The sequence below is a fragment of the Platalea leucorodia genome (assembly GCF_965183815.1).
Source record: "Platalea leucorodia genome assembly, chromosome: 7".
NCBI lineage: Eukaryota > Metazoa > Chordata > Aves > Pelecaniformes > Threskiornithidae > Platalea > Platalea leucorodia.
The window spans coordinates 63459869-63483011 of NC_138829.1; the positions used below are offsets into that span (position 1 = coordinate 63459869).

Genomic DNA, 23143 nt, shown 5'->3' on the forward strand with positions numbered 1-23143 from the left:
GCTGTTAGTAATTGGTTGCCTGACAAGCAAGGTTATGTTTTCTGATGTTGTGATAAACTGCTGTTTTTAAGATGCCATATTTAGCCCAAGAATCTGAGTGGGGAATTTTCTCCCAATAGTTCATATGATCAACTCTGAAAACCTCCAGCTGTCAGTTGTTTTCTGCTTCCCTGCCCATCACAAACAAGATGCCATCACTAGTCGAAAATCTTCCAGATGGTGTATGTAGCTTTAATTTTGAGTTTGTCTGATGAAAGGAGTAGTGAAAGATTAAGCACTCACTAAGGTAAGCTGTAGCCTGTGACTTACTGTTTTCTTGAGTAAATAGAGCAGGGCGTTTAATCAAGCAACAAAGTGCCAGAAACATGTAGCTAGACAAACCTCAAATGTCACGATACCAAAGACATTGCTAATGCAGTCTTGTCATTTGAGCCCATCACTTCACCAAAGTACATGGTGTGAAATACTCATTCTAATTCTCTGGTAGGGAGCCATAGGAAGGCTCAGACACTGCAAACGACTGTATGCTTCATTTAGCCCTGTGAATACTTCCAGTGACTTCAGTGGGACTGACTACAGAAGTTATTACATCTGTAATTCTAGAATTTGAGTGTGCATTGCAAGTTGCCTTTCAGTGTTTGTGAGGACTGGTGCAGAATTCGAAGGTTTGCGTGTGTTTGTCATTTAATCCTCCCAGGCAAGCACAAAGTGATGTTGCAGTGGCCTGTTGGATTTTTTCAGGAAACACTATACTTTATACATTGTTCCTGAAACACATCTCTTTCTAAATGTTTAGAGAAATGTACATGCATGAGGAGAAATTAAATAAAATAGTGAGTTAAAATGAAGACCTCTGCTGTAAAAAGGTAGTAAACTTGGAACTAATAAATCTTGATAAAAAAGCTTTTAGTCAGGTTATATGTCCCTCAGTTTTGCCATTTTTTCTTTAGCTCTTCTCTCAGAAAAATAGCTCAATTGCTATGAACGAATAATGCCTTTCTGCCCCTCTTCCCTTGGGTAGTTTGGCTGCCAAGTAATCTATTTTTTACAAAGTGAAAGAATGGAAGAGCGTAGCTATGCATCTTTCTGCAATAATCCAAGCAAGGTTCTCCACTGAGCCTTGGAAGTGGCCCTCGTGCTCTGAAGGGCTGGGAACTGAAGAGAGAAAAGCTGTCATGTCCATCTCTGAGGCCTCCCAGGGACAATTAGGGCCTGTATAATATCTGGTATTGTACTTGTTGACCATATAACCAAATCTTAGCAAAATGTAGTGTGTGTCTTTTAAAGTTTCTACTCTCATTTATGTCAGTTCAATTGTTTCATCTTTTATTTCTTTCAAACTACATGATCAGCTGCTAAAGCTCTCTTAGACTTTTAGGAGAAAAGCTAGAAAAGCTGTAGATACATATAAAGGACATATTTTTCCTGCAATACGTCCTTCTCCACCAGTCAGCTCAAACTTCAGCTGCAGCTTCTAATGTTTTCCCCCCACAAAGGCAGTGGGGAGGTCTGAAGAGACCCCTCGTGTGATTATTTAGCAAATAGTGTAGCCTTATCTTAATTTCGGCAAGCTCTGTAATTTAGCCTGTAAGCACAAAAACCATGCCTCCAAAGCATTACAGTTATGGTCCAGCAATTCCTTCCTTCTGTACAGAGGATGGTGTTTTGTCCTCAGTAACAGGACTCTGGAAAGATCCTTGAATCTTCAGTGGTTGAAGTGTGAGACACGTTACGCCCTCTGATGAGAGTTTGAAAGGGGACAGACAAATCTGGTGAGAAGAGGAGCCTGTGTGTAGCGGCACTTTCTTTTCTACCTATTTACCTGGGACACAGGTGTACTAGAAAATATGAAGGCAAGACTGTACACCAGCAAGGACGCATTTTAGGTTGTGTTAGGATGCCAGCCTGGCAGGTATGATGTGCAGGAGGTGTTTCCCAAGTAGCTAGGTTATCCCCTGCACAAATATCCAGTATGTCTTGGTAAGAGTTCGGAGCACAGTTACAGTTAATCCCTAAGTAAATAACATACAATAAAAAAAAAGTCCACTTACTGCTTAAATATAAGACCATGGGAAAGTAACGTGAGAACTGGGTAAACAGACTGCACACAGAGGAAAACTGTAAAACTCTGAAATGCCCTGTTTGGTGGAGAAAAATGCCTGATGGCTGTGATATCTTGTGGGGATTAAAGACTAAAAATGGCTTGAGGCTTTTCACATAAGCACAGTATGTTCAGAGGGAAGAATACTTTCAAGTTTGGCTCCAAATATTGAAACTAAATTTAAAGAGTAGGATTTTTCAGAAATTTTGATGAATCCATAAGCTATTGAAATGCTTTCTGTGACCTCTGCTAGTAAAAAAGACAAATTAAGCATTCCCAAAACTGTTCAATAATTAAATGCATGTTTGAAGTGATTTTTTTCCCTGCCTGCCTAAATACATGTTTAAATTGAAAGTTATATAACCCTGTAGAAAAAAAAGGCTATGGCACAGTCTAATCTCGAATTATGTGCAGAATGGTTACAGCTAAGATCATCTTAATACAGCTATTTTAGCCTATTCACTGTGCGAATGCTCTTTGCTCATCTTGAAAAATTGCTGCCTATGAATTGAAAATACTAGAGCAATTTTCTTTGTGTTTGCGGCTCCCACTAACAATTTTGGATGGTATAATTGAAGGACAGGCTTGGCTGACTGCGATCACATTTTGGCTTTGCTTTATGTGCAGTGTGTATGTTATTGTGAGCTGTTTCACTGAAGGCTATCTCTGAGAGTCTTGTTTAGAGAGAGATTTCTAGAAAAAAAGAATTGGCAGAGGAAGTTGAAAAGAAAGAGGAAGGGGAATGGGTAGTAGAGGTATGGTTACAGACTCTTCTAGTAACCTAGAAAAACAGGAATGTAGGATTGGGTCTAACCTTTTTTAGCATGCAGCTAATGTGTGGAGGAAAGTGTTCTTCATACGCTATTGCTGTCCGGGGCTGGTGCTCCAGGGAAACATGCATAATACAAAGACAGAATTGGGTCCTCAAGAATATGCAGCATTGATGAGTGAGGTGAGAAGCAGCGTTGAAAGCAGGATTTTAATTTCATAAGGAATTTTGAGTTATTTCTATTTTGAAGCAGAATATCCCTCACTTGATTTGAAACATTTTGCTTTGATAAAAAACAGGGTGTTTTGTTCTCATTTCAACTTTCAAAATATTTGAAAATATTACAATAAAAGGGCATTCAAAATGAGAAATTAAAACATCAGAAATTTCAGTCTTCTTAAAATACTGACTTAATTTTTTTTCTTTCTTTTAAATTCTTCAATTGAAATGGTCCCATTTCTCCTACATGTATTTTTTTGTCTGCTTTAGTTTTGGCTTTGTTTCTTTTGTTTGTTTGTTCGTACTTATGTTTTTTGTAGAGAACTATCCAGACTGGAAAAGCTCATTTGGAAACTCTGATGTACTCCTGGGTTCTGTAAACTTCAAGTGGTACATACACATATACACAATTCTCTGAATTATCATTTTCTTAAACTAGTCCCAAAACCCCAACAAATGTTAGCTGAGCCGTCAGTGATATTATGATTCATCCTGTTTCTGACCATGCCTGTGGAGCTACAGGGCTGTTAGGTAACAACTGGCATTGAATAGTCACCATTATTTTTAGAGCCAAGCTTGGAGTGCTTGTACCACCGACTCGGAACCAGCCTAGCTGCATCTCAAACTTCAGTGCTCTTCGAGGCATTTGACTTTTTTTTACTTCAGACCCTTCCCAAGTTTTATTGAATATTATTCACACAGTTTGTTCCTCCAAACAGAATTAGGCATCTGCTGTCTTTAAGTTTTCTGAAAACACATGTCAATATTTTATCTCTACCGCATATAATTGTGTATAACTGTATCTGTCCTTTGTTTAGCCATGCTGAGTGCTCTCATCGCCTAATCATTTAAACATAGTTTCTGACAAATCTTCTCCTACAAAGTAATTAGCAAAATCATTAGATTAAAAAAGAAACATAAAAAGACAAAAGGAAAAGCCTAGTTTTTTAAAATGAACCCATTTAAATAGATGGTTATTAAAAAATGTAAAAACCATAGGAAAAACACTGGCTGCAGCTGTTCTCCAATGTACAATGACTATTATACCTGTTGTGCTGATGCTGAAGGCTAATTAATTACTTTTTCGTCCTTACTGTGGTGATCCTTAGAAATCTGAAGGATTAAAGATCTATGCCTTTTCAGTATCTTTTGGCTATGAAATGATTCATTACACATGGACTTTTATTTTTTCTGTACATTTGATTAAGTAAGAACAGTCAGAAAAAATCATAAAACAGAGTGACCTTTGTGACTTAAGAGAAGGTCAATATCCAGTGATCTGCCCCTTGAAGGCAATTATGCTTTCTGTATTTTTGAGTACCCCTGGGTTTGGTTGTGGTTTTGGGGTTTTTTTTTAATAAATCTAAAATTTAAGTGAGGTGAATCTTACCTCTTGTGTTTACTGCCTTAATTTGTCTAGCCATGAAATAATTGTTGTTGCTCCTTAAACTTATGGCATGCTTTAACATGGGCAAGATACATGGGTTTGCAAATCTATCTCTTCTAGAGAGACTTGCATTTGCAAATCAGTTAAATAGGTACATGTCTACATCAACAACTGATTGCCTCTCTGATGCCAAAGCCTACCTGTTTTAAACAAATGGAACATCAGGTTAATACTGGATATATTTTCTGTATTACAAAAAAAAAAATCAACTAGTGTTTCCTGTTTACTGCTACAGTCCTAAAAAGTAGATACAGCACTTAACATTGATGGTTTGGATTTGAATTCATACGTAGAGCCAGAGATTTGGTTTGTTTCTGTTCCTTCTCAAACTGTTGACTCAAAAATTTTGGTTAACCATTGTAAACATTTAAAATGCTTTTCTGAGATCTTGCTCAATGCCATCGCTTTTCTAAACCCAGTGATTTGCCAAAGCAGGAATTTTAGAAATACTGGCTAAAACATCTTGACAAGCTAAACATTTTTTAAAAGTGGAGTAGGTGGACTTAGTTGACTTACTTCCAGCTACAGTATCTGTACACTGTCAAAGGAGATAAGCATTGCTACACAGAGTGGATTAAGGCTGGTGCCAGGAATCTGCAGATTCTGGACCCGGTCTCATTTCTGCTATGAAGTAGTGTCATGTCTTAAGCAAGTCACATCCTTTTTATCTGAGTCTGTTCCACTGTCCATGAATTAGGGACAGTATTTACCTACTTCTTTGGAAGAAGGAAGTTTATTTTCCTCAAGTTTTGAGGGTGTAAATCCTAAGGATTATGACCTGCAACTATGCATGTGCATTTGGCACACATTAAATTGCTCGCAGCCTCTTAGCAGGAGTGGTCCTGAGCAATGCAACCTTTGAGGAAGTTTTTTTCAGTTTGAGGACAGAATAGTTTTGAAATGCAGAAAATCTGGTAGGTTTGGTCAGGTTTCAAAATTTTAGACTTTTATTGTGCTTTCCATAAACAACTGACTGAAATAATTTATTCTCTTTTTGTCTTCTCTTGGCATTAACATCTCTGAAACAGGGAACTTGAAACTTCCTTCTGGTGATGTTATGATTCCAGTTGCATCTCAGTTATACAACATAAATGCCTAAAAATACAAATTCTCAAATCTTTCTTTCTTGGGCAAACTTGAGAACAACATCAGTGAACAATTAGCATTTCTAGAATGCAGAATTGTAAATACTTATAACCATCCTATTTTTTAACTCTCTGTCAAAACACTAGCATGTATACCACCGACATGCAACTGAAATGCATTACTTTTTTAAAATACATTTTTGTTTACTGCTTCTGTGCAGAAGGAATTCAGCATTATCTGACACTGTTGTATCCTTGACCACTACATATACTCCAAAAGAGCTTGAAGATTCTTAAAAACAGATGCAATCAATTTCTTGGCTTTGCAACTTCTAGCATATGCTGGCTCTTTCTGGATGTCAGAGTAAACAACTTGATATACAGCTTGTGTTTCCTTATAGTTTTGAACTCTCCATACCTATCTTTTGGGTTTTCAGCGAACCATATGCATTCTCTAAAGTCTGACATGTTACTTCTCAAATTCTGTATGTATTACCCAGGGTTTTCTTTCTGTAATCTTTTCTCTCTTTCAGAAATATTTTTCTTCTATATTTTCACTCTCCTTTTGTACCCTGATATATTGTTTTTTAACTTTGGGGGCTGGATGCTACACTCTTCAATGCTTAGCTAGAAACAAAAGTACAAGTACTTCAAAATAGCCATATTCAAAAAAGAATCACCTTTTGAATCCTTTCTAGTACTCTGATTATTTGTAGGTAAACAATAAACCATGGTTTGAATCTGACCAGCTGCTTTCACCCATATCAGAGTTTCAATTTACTTCACACCTTCACAGGAGGGGGATAGAGCAAAGAGCCTCAAAGGAACCACAAGATAAGGATAAATGGTAGCAGCCAATATGGTAGCTGCAATTGACAGAATATTAGGTGCATAATCACTGCAAATCTTGTTGTCAATGTCCTTTGAGAATGGAATGTTATAGAAAGATTCACGAAAACAGGTTAGTCTGGGATGTTCAACCTCAGGGTGAGATGAGAGAAAGGTGCCAATGGGGTGTTATGAATAAGATTTTTTTTTAAAGTGTATATATAAGCTTAGACATTCAGAAAAAGAACAGTTTTCATTGTACCATGCCTAGATCTCAAGTATAACTATATTTCACAACTGAAAAGATAGCACCAGTGTCAAAAGCTATAGATACCATAAGACCAAAGTCACAAATTTGCCTCCTAAAATGAGTAGTCATTTTGGAAAATGATGGCCCAGCTAAGAATGGAACTTCACATTGTTCTTTCTTACTCCAGTTATTCCCCTGCTCTAAGTGGAGGCCACTTTTAAATACTCCTCTTGCCTAGAAAGATCACCTGCTTAGCAAGTGACAAAGGCCAAGCATTTTGAGAATCCAAACAGCCAGTATGAACCAGAGCTAGATTTCCAGTTCCCAGAAATCCTTCTCTGTGCCCTGTAGCTGCCTGGTGATGTTTAACAAGCAATTCTTGAGAAAAGATTTTCGTTTCTGGGTGCACAGCAAGTTATACAAATGGATACTTAGCATCTTCTGAAAGAGAAGGCTCTCTTTTACCTGAAATGGACTATCTATGTCCTTCATAGTTGTTTTATTTTATTTTGTGACAAAGACATGTATTTTTGCCTGATCACATTTTAGTTTGAAGTTAGCAACCAAGGAAATACTAACAACTCTTTTCTCTTCAAAACATGTCATCAGTCTATGAACATTATAAAAAGAAACAAAAAGCCCCACCCCAAACCCTGAATATGTTTTAGAGGCTACTAAACAAAACATACCAACTACTGAAACGCAGCCTAAAAATAAAGAGTATCTTTTTTTCTTGATGAGCCAGAAACCAGTGCAATCTGTCTGGTATATATACAAAAAGCTTATCTAGTTCATTTCATGTTCGTCTAAAGTTGATCCACTTAATTATCTCTTCCATTAAACAGCCCACTGCTGCTTTTTTTTCTGGTTGGAAAAAGTGTCAGTGTTACAGGAGAGAGATTTTATGCTCAGAGGACCTGGGATTAGAAGAACAATCATTTTGATATTGGAGATTTGTGTTTAGAGGCAGATTGCTTTTGAGCACGTAGAAAATTTTTATGCTGACATGTGTCTGTGTTACGAAATAATTTCAAACTCTGGGATAGCAGCAGATGTTATAGTCCAAAGAATCAAAACTGTTAGTTTTGGGTAAAAAAATCTTCCAGTGTTATTAGAAAACAGAAGAAAGCACATGGCATAATAGGTCAATTTAATGGCATTGTTTGCAGTAAAGCTGACATTTCAGGCATAATCTGCAAGTGCTCACTTGAAGTAGGCCATTTTGCTGGGCAGAGAAGAATTTGATACATTCTTTTATATTACTGCGTCAAATTGGATTAGAACATAATAAAATGGAGAATGTAAAATAAAGGCCTTTGGGATTGCTGGTTATGCAGTGTAATAAGATGCACAAGGAATTAAAATGAATGTACTCTTCAGAAGTATGACAACCTTGTCATGTGTAGTTGTGTGGACCTTCCCTTCTTTCTAGTACATTTCCTTGGTTTATCCCTTCTGTGCCGCACTCTCTGTTGATCTACATCAAGTGAATTTCCTTCAGTAAGTTTACCCAGCATTTGTCTGGTTTGTAATTATTATTATTTGAAACAAGACATTCAAAGATAAAATGATTGAAAACCTTCTACAGTTGATACAGTTTCTGTTTGCAACCATAAACTGCCCAACAGTGCTCAAAACTTTGCTAAAATGTATTTCAGAGATTCACTAATACTGCCTGCTGCCCTGGTTTGGAGTGCAGCCACAGGAGTATTCACTTCAGCAGCTTCACCGAGTAGCCCGTGTGATTCAGCTTCTGCTGTCAGTCTCCGAGATATCTAAGCTACACAGACAAGAAAATGTGCTGAAACTTGGTTTCTTAAATGATGCTTGGAGGGTTTCTCATAACTTTATGGAGTAAGGTCTAACCTTTGAAATTTTGGAAATGTTAATTAGTAAGCTGAGTACTCCATACTTTCATTTATCTGATACTTTTATCTCAGAACTCACATTAGCCAAAATTGGATTGTGTCTCCTATGTACTATGAGTCATTTGCTTTGAAAAGGTCTCTGTCAGCTGAAAACCCAGTGACAAGTCTAGATGGCAGGTCATGTGTTCTGTTTGGATAAACAGGGTTACACTTCACACAGGAATTAATATTAGTAGGAATTAATAAATGACTCATGTTTCAGTCCTGAATTTAATTTTAGAGATTACAGAAAATCTGAATACACACTATATGCCGCATTGCTTTTGAAATTTGGAAAGGGATTAAAAGGAAAAGACCAGAGCCAATCTTTTGCCTAAGTTAAAGCATGGAAAAAGGACTCGTACATATCAAAGTAACTCTAGCGTGCATGTGCATTCAACTTTCAGTTGATTGTAAAACTGAAAAGTTGAGCTTGGGACGTTCAAAGCTGTACGAAGGCAGGCTTTCGCTTGGAATGACCGTAGTCTGCTCTGTCAGATTCTTACTGTACCTTTGTGGGTGAAGAGCAGTAACTTTTCATAGAAAAGCCAGGTTCATGCCCCAGTGTGTACCCTGAGTGAGGGAACTGCTAGTGCTGCTGCTGCAGTTCCATCCTAGGGTGGACGAGGATTGTGCAGCAGTTGCACAGCACATTCCACACATGGATACATAACACTAAGAACACTGAGAATCACCTTAAAACAAGGACTATATCAATTTTTAAAAAGAAATTCCAAACAAAAAAATGGATTTAATCCATTTGGTCTGTAATATGGGCATGCTACCAGACAACAGAGGTATAAGCTGAGGGTCTGAATTCAGGAAAGTATTTGTCTCAGAACATCCTTTACTTTTCAATGGATTCTTACACTCAGCTAAACATATGTTTAAATGCTTTCCTGAACTGAAGTCTAACAAACTTACACTTTGATCTTGCTGTTAATGATGTTTGGTTTATTTGACTAAAGTGTGCACTCCATTCGAGTATGGTTTGACATAGCAAATTAAATATTTACTGACTCTTGGCACTAGTAGCTTCACCTTTGTGGATTTCTGTAATGTATCATTCTCATTGAAGATCTGTTCTCCATAGGATGCACATGATTAATTCCTAATAGCATTACAAGGAGGTTGCCTCATGCTTTGAGAGAGAAGAAAGCTCTTTCTTTTCCAAAAGTAATTTTTGTAGTTTTGTACCTAATCACTAGTGAGATTCCTGCATAGAATTTGATACCAGAGACTTTGGGACAACAGAAATATAGACTTATTTTATAACTTCCCCATTTCCCTGTGTAACAAAGTAATGCCAAACAAAGAGTTAAACCAATTCAGTGTGTTTCATTGCTTTCATGGAACATGTGCTGAGGTGGTTGTTATGTTTTTAAGTTTGTATAGGCTTTATACTTAATAGACTTTATAGTTTTTATAGCTTTACTTTTTATAGGCTGACCGATGACACTTGTGTTTTGGACAGCATTGTCTGCACTCTGTTTGTCCAGATTACAGATGTGGTGTTATCTCACTTTATGAGAATATAGTCTCTAGAAGGACTGAAGATTACTACATAAGAAATCTTGAATCTGCAGTTCTGGCTGATTCATATGCTATAGTTTATGTGGGAAATAATGCAAAACACAGAAAGACAGGCAAAAATAAGAAAAGTAGTATTTCCTTAAGTAAATTTTAGATTAAGTGAGATTAAGAGAAAAACATTCTCCAGCTTTTCTACCCTATCAGAACAGCAATGACTAAACCCACTATCTCCTACATAAGACATTCTTTAATATATCCAAAGAACGAGAAATGAGGACTGAAAATGTACTGTCAGTTTCCTTGGATTAAGGTCAAAGCTTGAGAAAGAGAGAGAATAGAGTATTTTCCTTCATAAATTTATCAGGCAATTTAAGTTATAATCAGATTAAGGAAATAAAATCAGAAACAAACAAATCTCAAAAAGAAAAATTATAATACTTACATTGGTGACATATTCAATATCCTTCCAAATATTACATTCTCTGGGAAAATCTGCCAAATCTAAAAAATTATCCACTATCACTTGGCCAATCAAGTCATGCCTGGAGAATCTGTCAAAGTCATACACAGAGAAATGGAGTTTCCTTGCATTCAGATCATTGTATGGGACAGTAAATAAAAAAACTTCATCAAATACTGGATTTAGGGTCTTTCTGTGCACTTTAGTCTGGTGTTTTGTTTTCCTATCAGGAAGCAGATATATCTTCACATATGGATCTGAAGTTCCAGAGAAGTCCTTTGCTGGCAGATTGATGGCCTTGTGTATCTTCACTATCAGCTGCTCTAAATCACAATCATATTTCAGAATAAAGTTCAGTTTTCCACATGCCTTGCTATTACTCCTCCGGCCATCGTCTGTGTCCACTGATCTTTGTTTATATAGCTCTGGCTTAATGCGGCCAATCCCCGTCAACTGCTCCTGTTTCTGAACCTGCTGGATGTTGAAGTCAGGGTTGGAGAGGTTGAGCTGTCTTCGGATTGAATTATGCCTTAAGTGAAAATGAAAGAATTGAAATAGATTGTGTTGAAGATTAGAAGAATCTGTGCACACACATTAAAGATCCTGTTCTCATTTAACATGTTTTTGTAATGTACGCCAGGGTCAGATTTTTACTCGCATGAAGTGATAAAGCCTGATACTCAACAGTTGTGGGAGCTCACCTTCAGCATTAGACTGCTAATATCACATAATTTTATGTTCGTATGGCTCAAGCTAGTGGTATGCACCCTCCAAACCTGGCCGAAGAAAATAACAAATGCAAATTCATGGCCATTGCAAATCCAAAGGATCTACCTTATTGGCAAGTATAATGTGATATGATAAGAACTGTAGCTGTTCTTATCAGTTACCATTTTCAACTGAATCCTTTGGATTAATGCCTATGAAATGAGTTACATTATGTAAATGGCAGCAGGATCTGGCCTATTATGCCAGCTAGGCTTGCTGATTTCTGGTTCTAAGACAAAGCTGGACAAAGGAGGATACTTCCTGACATCTCTGCATTTTAGTTACTAGTTGATCTCTACAACTACTTCATTTACAAGTGAGCTGTTCTGTTCTGAAATGGTTTGTTGACCACCCCAGCAATTGTTTCGGTTTTTCTCTCATACCTGATGTAATAAGCTCTGTCGTACTTTGGCTGAAAAGCTCCTTTAGTTTCATTACTTCGAGGAGAGAAAGTTGCTTTTAGCTTCGGTCCAGTGAAATTTATTACCTGGAGTCACTCAGTTATTGAGATTGAAATTTCCACTTCATGAGATGATAACAGAAATGAAATTTGCAAACCCTGTCAGGGTAGTGGGATGTGAAAGTTGGATTAGGTAAAATCCTAATCTTACATGAGTTGGTTTCCACTTTTTTGTCCTATTCATATGCAGCAATCATTCAGCGTATTGGAGTACCATAAGCTGTGGTTGAACATAGAAAGAGCACGTGGAAAATGCTAGCACAGGATTAGTCCAAAGCTATTTATGTTGAATGTAATCAGCAATAGTTCCTCTGCTATCATTGTTCATTCATTCCTTGTAAATATGTGTTTATGCAAGCTTAAAACAGGAACAGCCTCTTATATACTATCCTAATTTTTTTCTCTTGTTGCATAATAAATACATAATTTCATAGATATACCTCAGTAATTTCCATTATAAAATATTATCCTGTCACAAAAAAAGATTTATATTGCTCAACCCTTAAGCTCCTCATCACAGTGGGAGGTGCAGAATATCCTGGAGAGGAATAAAAAGGAGGGCGCTGGAGAGCCAACTGAACAAGGATTGTAGCAGGGGCAGGTGCCTGCTCTCTGTGGCCACACAGGAAAGCCACAGCTGGCTACCCAGTTATGCCAAAAAGCAGCAGAGACAAAGGTGAACAAACGAAGGATGCAGTACAAGGAAGACGGGCCCCTCCTGCTCAGTGAAAGAGTCTTTTGGAGAAGACCTGGGCAAAAGTAAGGGGCAATGAAAAAGAGCAAAGCCTCTATCAGAAAATGGTATAGGGCAGGGATGGGACCTGGACAAGTCATGCCCTTGTGGACAGAGAGCCACTCTAACACCAGCTGGATAGAGCCAGGCTGGGAACAGTTGCCAGAAGAAAGATCTCCAGAGATTCACAGGAGTGAAGACATTGTCCATGCACTGAGGATGCTGAGGCAAATTCTTTTATGGACCAGGATTGCTGCTTCTTCTTGTGAGATGACTATGCTGTGGTGATATTGTGCATTTGTCATTTGGTTAAGTATCAGACTTGCTGCCCTGTTGTAGCACAGAAAGCCTGCATCTGACTCAATACTTTCACAATATTGAAGACACACATGAGAGCTCTTGGTGTTAGATGTCAGGTATGAATCTTCTGTTGTTAATGAATCTCATGACATGCTTATTTCCCAGCAGTTTGAAAACACGGCAGCACCAGCCCTGTACCGTACTTCTGGGCTATTAGTCCTTAGTTGGAATTCAACCTTGTGTGTGGTAGGGTGCAAGCTTTGGTATCCATAATTATGGCTTTGACCTCCCTATACATTCCTACAACAATATAAGCCCAAGCCATTCTTATGCTAATCTAAGGAGGAAGGGCACCTGGAGCTTTTGCTGCATAGCATTAAAATGTTCTGGGGACTTCTCAAATTCTTTCTGAGGCACGTTTTGGACAACGGGCAATTACTAAACTGGCTGCTAGCTGCTGTCATCTTACCCACGTTCAGGTGTGCCTGCAGGCAAGAGTCTTGGCTAAGCTTGCTCTCCCAGCTGGTCAGAAAGAAGGCTAGCAAAGAGCAATTGGGCTAGTGCTGTACCTTCTCCAGCTGAAGTGCTTTGACTCAGAAATTTACTGGCTTTTCACATGCTGATCCTTTTTCTTACCGTGTGAAACAAAACCTGCCCCTGCACATACTCTCACCCTCCCTCTTTCCTCCTCCCTCCTGGACTGGTTCTCCACTTCCCCCGGAGACCTCACTGACTCTTGTTCAGTCACTTTTCCCCCCACAGTCATGATTGTGGCTAAAATCTACGATTTTTAATCCTGTTTCTAACTCTTGCAAGTGTTTCATTAGCTTGCCCTACTTTTCTTCTTTGGCTGTTTTAAAAATCTTTGAGGAGATATTACTGAGCGTTCAGCATCAGTGCTAAGTGCAAATGAATATGCTTTACAAGCTAAATCTAGGCTGTTCTGGTGCTTTAAGGGACGTACAGTGCTCTGTGTTGTCCAGCTTCTGAGGTAGAGGCACAAATGAGACAGTAGTTGATAGAAGAGTGGAATAGCATTGTGATCCTGTCCTTTCAACCTAGGAGGTTTGTGCACATCAAAGAATAACTTCTATGTAATTTTTTTTAAAAAGAATGTGGAAAGTAAATTATGCATTTTTAAAAGATCAGCGTACTGGATAATCAAGCTGTGCTCTTCTGACTGTATCTGTATTCATTAATAGCAGAGAGAAATCGGAGTTACTGACCGAGCAGAAGAGGTTGGTTCAGTGATCTGACGATGCATTCGCACATTGTGTACGCAGTTCTCCTTTGTTCCCGTCTGGGCATCTAACGGAATATCAGGGGAGGTGTGGCTGATCTTCATGGAGGACTCTGGGTAGGCTGTAGGCTGGCCCAGATAATCCTCACTGTAGTCATGGTCATTGGTCTCTGTATCTGTGTAGTTCAGTGATTCTTGTTTGTTGTCTTTGTTCCCAAATGGCAGACCACGCTCCCGCCAAGGGATCCAGCAAAGCTTCCAGGACACGAACAGAGAGACACCAAACAGGGCAAGACCACAGGCTGTGACAACTAGGGAGAGCAAGCTTATTGAGATATCTGCAAACAAGAAAAACACATGCATGTCACATCTTTGTGCTTTTCGGAGCTCTGCATCTCCAAGGCATACAATATGGGAAGTAAACATCCTTGGATTGCAGATCTACAAAAATTAAATTCTGGTCCCTGCAACAGTCATATAATAAAAACATATTAAATGTTCTATTCTTTTTTTTTTCCCCAAGAAAAAAAAAAATAACCTTGTTTGGAATTCAGTATAAGGCTCATCCTTATAGAACTTAATTTATATTTTCCCTCCAACAGCTGGGGGGGGGATGAAGGGTCATCCTAAATATGAAAAGGGCTGTTCACTTATTCACTCAACTTTCTACTGATGAAAGAGTAGTGCCTGCAGTACATTTTTTTTTTCTTTATTTTCATTCTATGTAGTGCAGTTTCCTCCATCTCCTGTACCAGATCTTACCATCTTCTCTTCCAGACACTATATTATACAACAACCATGAATACATGCACACATGCACATAAGTGGCATGAATTTTTTTTTAGGTATTTAACTGAAGTATCTTGTTTCATCACTTTAATTCCATTCATTCTAATCTTAAACTCATTCTTATCTTCGCAAATGATTTTTGTCTATCAATACGTCTTGCTTTTTATCATTTAGTTTAGGTACCAATATCTCTTCAAAACTGAGGTTTTTCTTGGTTTTAACTCCAAAGGCTTTTTTTCTGTTTCAAACTTCTGGTATAAAAGGAATATGGAGATGAGTTTTCTGTTTTTCCCCACATTCCTAGCATTATCCTACTCCATAATCATATCAACAGAAATAAGTTAAAACTGGGAGAGGCTGTTCCCCTGTTTTGCTTTGGTTTAAGTTACACGTTGGGAAAGTGACTCAGTGGAACAGCTGTTTTTATGGTTACAGTGTTTCTGAAATGAGTTTCTCTGTGGATTACACGATACATCATGCCTTAAACACAATTAGTAAGAATTCTATTTTACTGCCTCAAATTATAAAAACAACCTTATCAAAGCAATTTTTCACACTGCGTGTAGGTTCAGAATGTCAGGCTGCATCTCTCTAGCTAACAGCTAGCCTAAATTTTCAAACGATGGCATGCGGTTGAAATGTACTGCTCCTACTAGGACAATTATTTAAGAATGACAATTCAGATGAAACAGCCTCAGTCAATTTGGGGGGAAAAAAAAAAAAAAAAGATTTTTCAAAAAAGTGGAAAAGTCAATACCTTCTGCCCCTGCTGTGAGTCTCATTCTCACTAGCCAGACAGATTAAATTTCTGCGGGGGGGTGTGCGTGTGTGACACTACAATCAGTTTCACGCAGGAGCTGCCCAGTTTATTTTGCATGCTGAAAACCAATTTTAAACAATTTCAGCCAGCATGGCCCTTTCTGTCCTTCTCCCAGTCACATGAAGACAAAGCTCATTAACAGTGAGGACAGCACAGCAGCTGTTTGGAATTATAGCAAAGAGTTTCAGAGCTGAAATTAATTAAAGAAATTCCTCCCATGCATAAAAGACAATTTGGGAGAAAGTAGAATGGTGGGTCTTGATATTTTTGGAATATTTACTGGTAAACAAGTCTGGCACTGGAGGCAGAGTGCAATCTCTCCGTTTGATTAAAAAGCAGAGGAACTGGGATGCAGTAGTGAAAGAAGACCTTCAGAATAAAGCAATTTGTCTTGGATTCCCTGGAGGAGAAGCAAGAAATACATCAGAGGTCTGCAAAAAGGTCACTTTTTCAAAGAACTGATTCAAGTAAATGATCCAGCATTGAAAGAAATGAGAAACTGGGAGTTGTCAGAACCAGCCAGAAGATTACAAGGTGAGAACTGGAGACTGCCCAATACCAAGGATGTGTGAAGGTAAGGAACAATTTGACAGGTAGAGCAACAGTCCCCTACTTTGAGGATGACTTTAGCAGAGGACAGAGTCATCTAGAGAACTGACATCATGAGAAAAAATACATGAGAGCAATATGAACTACTTCTCATTTGGAGAGTTTGAAGCTTTAATAATATACCTCTGCATTTAATAACATAACACTGAGAACCCTTATCTCACAGCTTACTTTCAGAGCAGCTGGCTAATAAACAGTTCAGGTAACTTGCCAAGTCACAGAAAAAGAAGGGATTATTTTTCATCATCTTGGTTTTACTTCTTTCTGACTCCTTAGGAACCATTTTTGTGTGAAATTTTTGTTTCTGTGGATGGAAAAGGGACAGTCATCTATCTGTCTTACTTCTATGAAAGACAGTGGGGCTAAAGGGCAGTGCTCTAAACTGTTACCTGTCACTGGACAGTGATTTTCAGATACTGCACTTCTGGCTGGCAGTTTTCAGGAACTGGGCAGATCCAGTGTGAATAGCTGAGGTGAGTGCAGTCCTAAGTGAGGAGATTTTTGGCTGCATCCTGGAGCTGCTTTTACATTAGCCATTCGTGCTGTTACATACTGTATCTTCTGTATAATTTTTACTCCATCTTTCCAGATGTCTCAGTTTTTATAAGTCTGTTTATGTGTATTCCCATGTGGTAGCAGTACTTATCTGATGCCAGTGACTTCCTCTGCTTTGTAATGAGAGCAGAGTAAGTCTTGTTTGTCCTTACAAAAATTGGAGATCTGCAGCACAGAAAGTGTTCCTCAAAAATCCAGTTGCTTCTCAATTCACTCCGCTTTCACCAGAATTAGTGCAATGTGTTTTCCAGAGCAGTACCTGATGTAAGTCTAAACTGCAACTGTGAACCAAAGTGCAGGCAAGCACTGTAGACAAGGCTGAGCAGTTTACAAGTAGGCACGGATGTTGGGACCAGTGAGGAATGGTGCTAAGTATTTCAGAAGGAACGGGATTTTTTCAGTAGCGTTGCAACGCATAAATGTAGTGCACATGTTTTGCTATGTTTTTGATGATCACCTGTGCTCACTTTCAGCATCTGGCCAGTTCCATTAGTGGCTAACTGATATATTTAGTCTCTGTACCTACTCTGCATTGATACAAGCTCTTGATGCTTTGCAATGGAGAATCTCATGCACACAAGGAAGGCCCCTGTGCCATAGGTACTTGCATTGATCACTTTCCTGGTGCAACCATGATGCCAGCCAAGTGTCCTGAGGTGTTGATATGAATCCAAGTCAAAATTTCATAAATATAGCTTCTTGATCATGGCTGCAGTGTGACCTGAGCTCCCAAACTCCAGCATATCAGAATACCTGGACAGTATTATAGCATGTTAATAATGGGTAATGTGTTCCATAGAAAGTAAGTCCAAAGTTTTTGTTAAAAACATACTTTTAAAATGGGCTAAAGGAACCAATCAATGCAATTGCATATACGTACGGTTAATTTTTATAAACATATCCTCTGCTATGTGCTTTCATACACCAGTAAGGAGAGCTTTTGACAGACAGAAAATAAGATAACAGAGCGAGTCCAAAGGAAGGCCACGAAGATGATCAGAGGGCTGCAGCACCTCTCCTATAAGGACAGGCTGAGAGAGTTGGGGTTGTTCAGGCTGGAGAAGAGAAGGCTCCGGGGAGACCTCATAGCAGCCTTCCAGTAGCTGAAGGGGGCCTACAAGTAAGCTGGAGAGGGACTTTTTACAAGGGCATGTAGTGATAGGACAAGGGGGAATGGCCTTAAGCTGAAAGAGGGCAGATATAGATTAGATATAAGGAACGAATTCTTCACTATGAGGGTGGTGAGGCACTGGAACAGGTTGCCCAGAGAAGCTGTGGATGCACCATCCCTGGAAAAGGTCAAGGCCAGGCTGGATGGGGCTTTGAGCAACCTGGTCTAGCGGAAGGTGTCCCTGCCCATGGCAGGGGGGTTGGAACCAGATGGTCTTTAAGGTCCCTTCCAACCCAAACCATTCTATGATTCTATGATCTTCACGGTGGCCCCAGATGTGACGTTCTCAGGACTAGGGAGCTTCATCTGATTTTTTTCTCTATTAAGACTGTAACTTCATTGTTAGAGGACTTGAAAGACACTGCTATTATTTCCATGCAGTTATAACAACTCAGTACCCCAGCTGTGGTTTGCAGTAAAGCCATGGGCACGTAGGCTCTCTGAATATCTTGCTCATGGCATGTCTTACAGGTATTCTGACATACTCATCAATTTTTGACCAGGTTAGCATGTTTGAATCCCTTTTACTCCACTGACTTTCAATTTCTTATTAATCTCCTATGCTTATCAGCATAATTAGTGCATTTGTTCATTTTGTTGGTAGCAATCACAAGGTTAAAAACGATGCAGAAATAGCAAGTGAAATAGAGTTTTCCACCAATGGATCCTATCATCAGTTATTGTAACAGACTGGAGAGATGAGCATGGCCTTTCTGCAACAGATTTTATTACAATCGGTTCTATCATAGCTTTATCAAAAAGATTTAGTTCGGTTATGGAGTCATTGCTGGATTTTTTTAAAATTTTTTACTTAAATTTTAAAGTAGATATGTTGTACAAAAGAGGAAAATCCCACTCTTTATGACAAAAGACTGTATGATGGGAATATAAATTCTCAGCTTCAGATTACCCTATTAACAGATTCACACAATTGTTGGGGAAGGGACCCTCCAGATCATCTAGTTCAACACCCTGCTCAAGCAAGGTCACCTGGAGCAGGCTGTCCAGCACCATGCCCAGACAAAATTTCCCCAAGGATGGAGACTCCAAACCCTCTATAGGCAACCTATTCCAATGTCTGATCACCCTCAAATAGACTAATGACATAATTTTATTTTGGTAGGGTTAAAATACTAAGTGGGTAACATTTTTTAGATCACAATACAAAAAATATCAATAAAGCTCTAAGATATAACTGGACTTTGTAGATTATCTAGTAAAAAAAAAAAGAAACAAAATTATGCCTCTGTTTATATTGCACAGGTTTTTAATATAGATCTACTGAACATATGCTTTTATGTTAACTTTGAATGAAATCATAGATTGTTCCAAAAGCATCTGAGTTAGTATTGAATGTATACATATATATTGCATGTTTCTTGTTTGGTGTTGAAGGTTATAAGACCAAACGTAAATGTAGAATGATTCCATTCAGATTCTGACAATACAAAATTGCAGGCCTGTGACTTGTTTTTCTGACATAAATGATTGTGCCTTACCCTCTAAAACTCTGATGTTGAAAAAATTTACCAAAAAATTAAAACACGTGAAATACAGAAATAATAGTGGTGGTTTGTCTGTTCATATGTGAAAAAAGTAATGAAATATTTTTTTTTTCCTTCTTGTGTTTATTAAGTTACCATTTGGATTCCTAAATATTAAATAAAATCAAATAGCTACATTAGCCAACAATGGGAGACATCAATAGCTAATGCAGATCAATGCATGTGTCCAGATGCGCAATTGGAGTTACAGAGTCAAAAGGTACAAGCTAAACTATTTAGTTTCAGCTGAGTCTAAAAGTTGCAAATAAGAACAAACATATGAAGGAAAAAAAAACAACTCGGAATTTCTGAAAAACCAGGCATAGACAGGACATTTGATCCAAGCAACTGCTGATCAATAATATAATTATTTGGGTAATCAAGTTTTTGGTTGCCTGCATGTGATCGGTGTTCTATCAAATTAACTCCTTTCCCAACAAACTGGCTGTAATCTGGTTTAACTTGAAGCTGAAAGAGTTTTACCATAAAACCTAACTGGGAGAGTTCTTTTAACAAGTTCTTATTGAAATAAAACAAGCTTTCTTCTCTATGCTTATTTTACTCTTCTCTTTTTATTAAAATGAGTATTCAGATATTCCAGCATTATTGTAATATACACATTGATCTATTAGGTGAAGTTTGGCTAGCAAGAAGTTAAATAAATCTTAGCAATTTAAAATCTGGTGATACAGATATTTTTCATCCAATACAAACAATCTTTTCTCATTTAAAAAACAACAAATTTCAAAAGGCATTCAATTCAACATTGCAGTCAAATAGAAAATGACAAAATTAACTTGTTCTGAATAGTCATGTTACTAAACTTTAGGATATATTGGGACAAATCCATCAATCTTTGTCAATATGATTCAGTCCAAATTCAATGGTAATTTCAAGCTGTTATTTCCAGAGAAAAAATGTACCTCCTTTCATTAAGGTCTTGTTGCTTAGGGGGAAATTTTAAGGAATATGAAGTGGTTAGACATCTAACTTCTTGAAAAACAATGGAAGCATCGGTGCCAATTACTTAAATCCTAGCTGTTCTTTTGAAAATCTAAGTTGTCTTTCTTCCATGTAAATACAACTATGGAGGGTTAGCCATAATTCAGCTCAGTAATTGTACTGTAAGAGCAACTTTTTTTTAAACCTAGAAGTCTAAGACCCTAACTTTCCTAGAGGAAAAGTGTTGTTTGGATGAAGTATCTGAAGTACTTACTGAAGCAGTTTTAACCTAATATTGCAGTGTAGTTTCATTTGTGCTTCACAAGTTTTTCTTACTTAACATAGCTGGCACTTGTTCAGGATGAAAGGTGTCTCTTTGCAAAGACTCCTGAGACAAAGGAATAATTCTCAGCTAATATATTCTCTAAACTATTCCTGAACAGAGGTAATTATCTTTAACACTGTGTTTAGAAACTTTCTGGGAAATTCTTTAAGGTAAGGCAGCTGGAAACCAAGGGAGTGAATCTCAGATTATATTAATTTGACTACACATACATACTCCAACTCTTATCTGTCTGACCCTGAAATTTATGAATGTGGACCAACAAAACAGGCCTAAGTGAGATCAGTGGCAGGGTTTCATATAGCAATAACATCTTCCATGATCTAGAAAAGTATTTGTAACTGGGCTTTACTGGTATTTGAGGTTGTTATTAGCTTTTAGTGACTATTTTTTTTTTTTCCCCAAGTTATGTGTTCTACATCTTACACATAGGCCTTAGGGTATGTAAATCTCTTGTGTTGGTTAAGACACGGATCTAACCCTCTGAGTGACTTGCATATATTTTTATTCCTAAATAGTGTTACAAATTCCAGTTTATCAGCGTGTGCTTTCTCTTCATCTGCTTTGCTTGGGTTACAAATTTGTGTAATGTTTTTTCCAGGTGTTGCTTAAAATTAACTAAATTTCATAAATGAACTAGATCAATGAAATACAATCCTAGGACTTCACCAAGGTCACTATCAATTGGTTTAAATGTACATAAATTCCATCGCACCATTTCCATATGAAATCAGAATTACTAAACGGCCATTACAAAATACTCACAACAAAAAGTGCATGAGCAATAGAGATTTGTTTGCTCAGAATATTTTTCCAGCAGCAATTGCTGTGATATAATCCAAAACTGACACAAGATTGACATAATAGTTTATTGGCAAGATGACAAAATTAGAGCTTTAAGCAAAAAAAAAATGAAAGCAAATTGTTTGTGGACATTCATAAACAGGAAAAAAGGACTCAAAACATAGCAAAATATTTTTTTTTAATTTTGTATCAGCAGAAAGACTTTAGTTTTGCTTACTAAGAAGAAAAGTTATGTAAGCAGAATATCATGTTTGTAATTCAGGTAAAGTAACTTCATATTGAGATAGTTTATTAATTGCAATCAAAACTGTATATGAGCACGACATTCAAAAGTATACTTGCTGAAGAAAACTGATCAGTCTTTATGATAAAGCTTAACATCTGTAATCCAAGAAGTTAAACTTGTTCTAAGAAGAATTTCTTCTTGTTTGCACATCTATTTCCTCTTAAAATATTTAGTCTGCATTAATGCAAATTTCCTTGACAACTTAGCTGACATATAATACTCTGCTAGAGTTTGTAAGTGACAAAAAATGTCTTTATTAATCAGACAGCTGGCTGAATGAGCAGTGATTTTTAAAGACAGAGTTGAGAGGAGTCATATGTTCAAGGGCTTGCATTTTTCTTTCTGACATCTTGCAGCAGTATCTACCGACAAAGGATTATGGTGTTCCTCTTGTGAAAGCTAAAGCTTCTGTTTCACAAGAAACATGGATACAAACAAAGCATAGTAGAAAATAAAATTTGTCATGACTGCATATACACAACTGTAATAAGTTGTATCCAGGTTCCCATTCCTCAGACTTGGTCCATTTTGGACCAAGTCTTATCATATTCTCTTGGAACACATATTTCACACGACTGATAAAATATGCAAAATTACTGTATACATTTGGTCTTGTAATATTCAGTGAAAAATATTACACAGTGTAATCTAGAAAAAATGCATAAATAATAACAGAAGAGAGGACACCAGTTTTAAAGATACCATGCCAGATTGTCAAGTAGTCTATGTGTAACATGACATAGAGATGGCTTAAAAGGCTCTGTTACATCCTGTTAGGCAGAATCAGTTCGGGTGCGACGTTTGCAGGACAGGAAATGCTGCTGGAGTGAATGAATACGAAATTTTCTAAAAGCCATTTGGCATTTGAGACACGCTGGTAGCTTCTTAGCTAAAAGGAGAAGCTGGTGATATGCTGAGTGGGAAAGAAATTTTGGGGGTATACATGTCTACTGTGAATTCATATGACCATCAGGCCTGTTAGGTCCTTCATAGTGCAAAAACTGAGTAACTGTGCTTTGTAAGAGTTACGGTTCCCATGACTGTAGTCAAGAGCTGTAATGCATATTTCTGCCCATCCACTTGCTCTGCTACTTCTTGGGATATGATAAATAGAATCAGATTAATTATTTGTTTGGAATAAATAATATGATACGCTTAGACTTTTCTTTTTCTTGTAGGA

The 23143-nt window shown here is 37.7% G+C and overlaps 1 protein-coding gene across 1 annotated transcript in view; it reads right to left on the reverse strand.

Annotated features, from left to right (window-relative positions):
• Nucleotides 1–23143, reverse strand: part of SYT9 (synaptotagmin 9) — a gene marked incomplete at its 3' end in the record, with an annotated part of 66507 nt that overhangs the window by 18214 nt on the left and 25150 nt on the right. The window contains exons 2-3 of the mRNA XM_082317403.1: nt 14087–14438; nt 10582–11128 (exon numbers count right to left, since the gene is read on the reverse strand). Of these exons, the coding sequence (XP_082173529.1) occupies nt 10582–11128; nt 14087–14438 (899 nt within the window). The remainder of the gene's footprint in view (nt 1–10581; nt 11129–14086; nt 14439–23143) is intronic.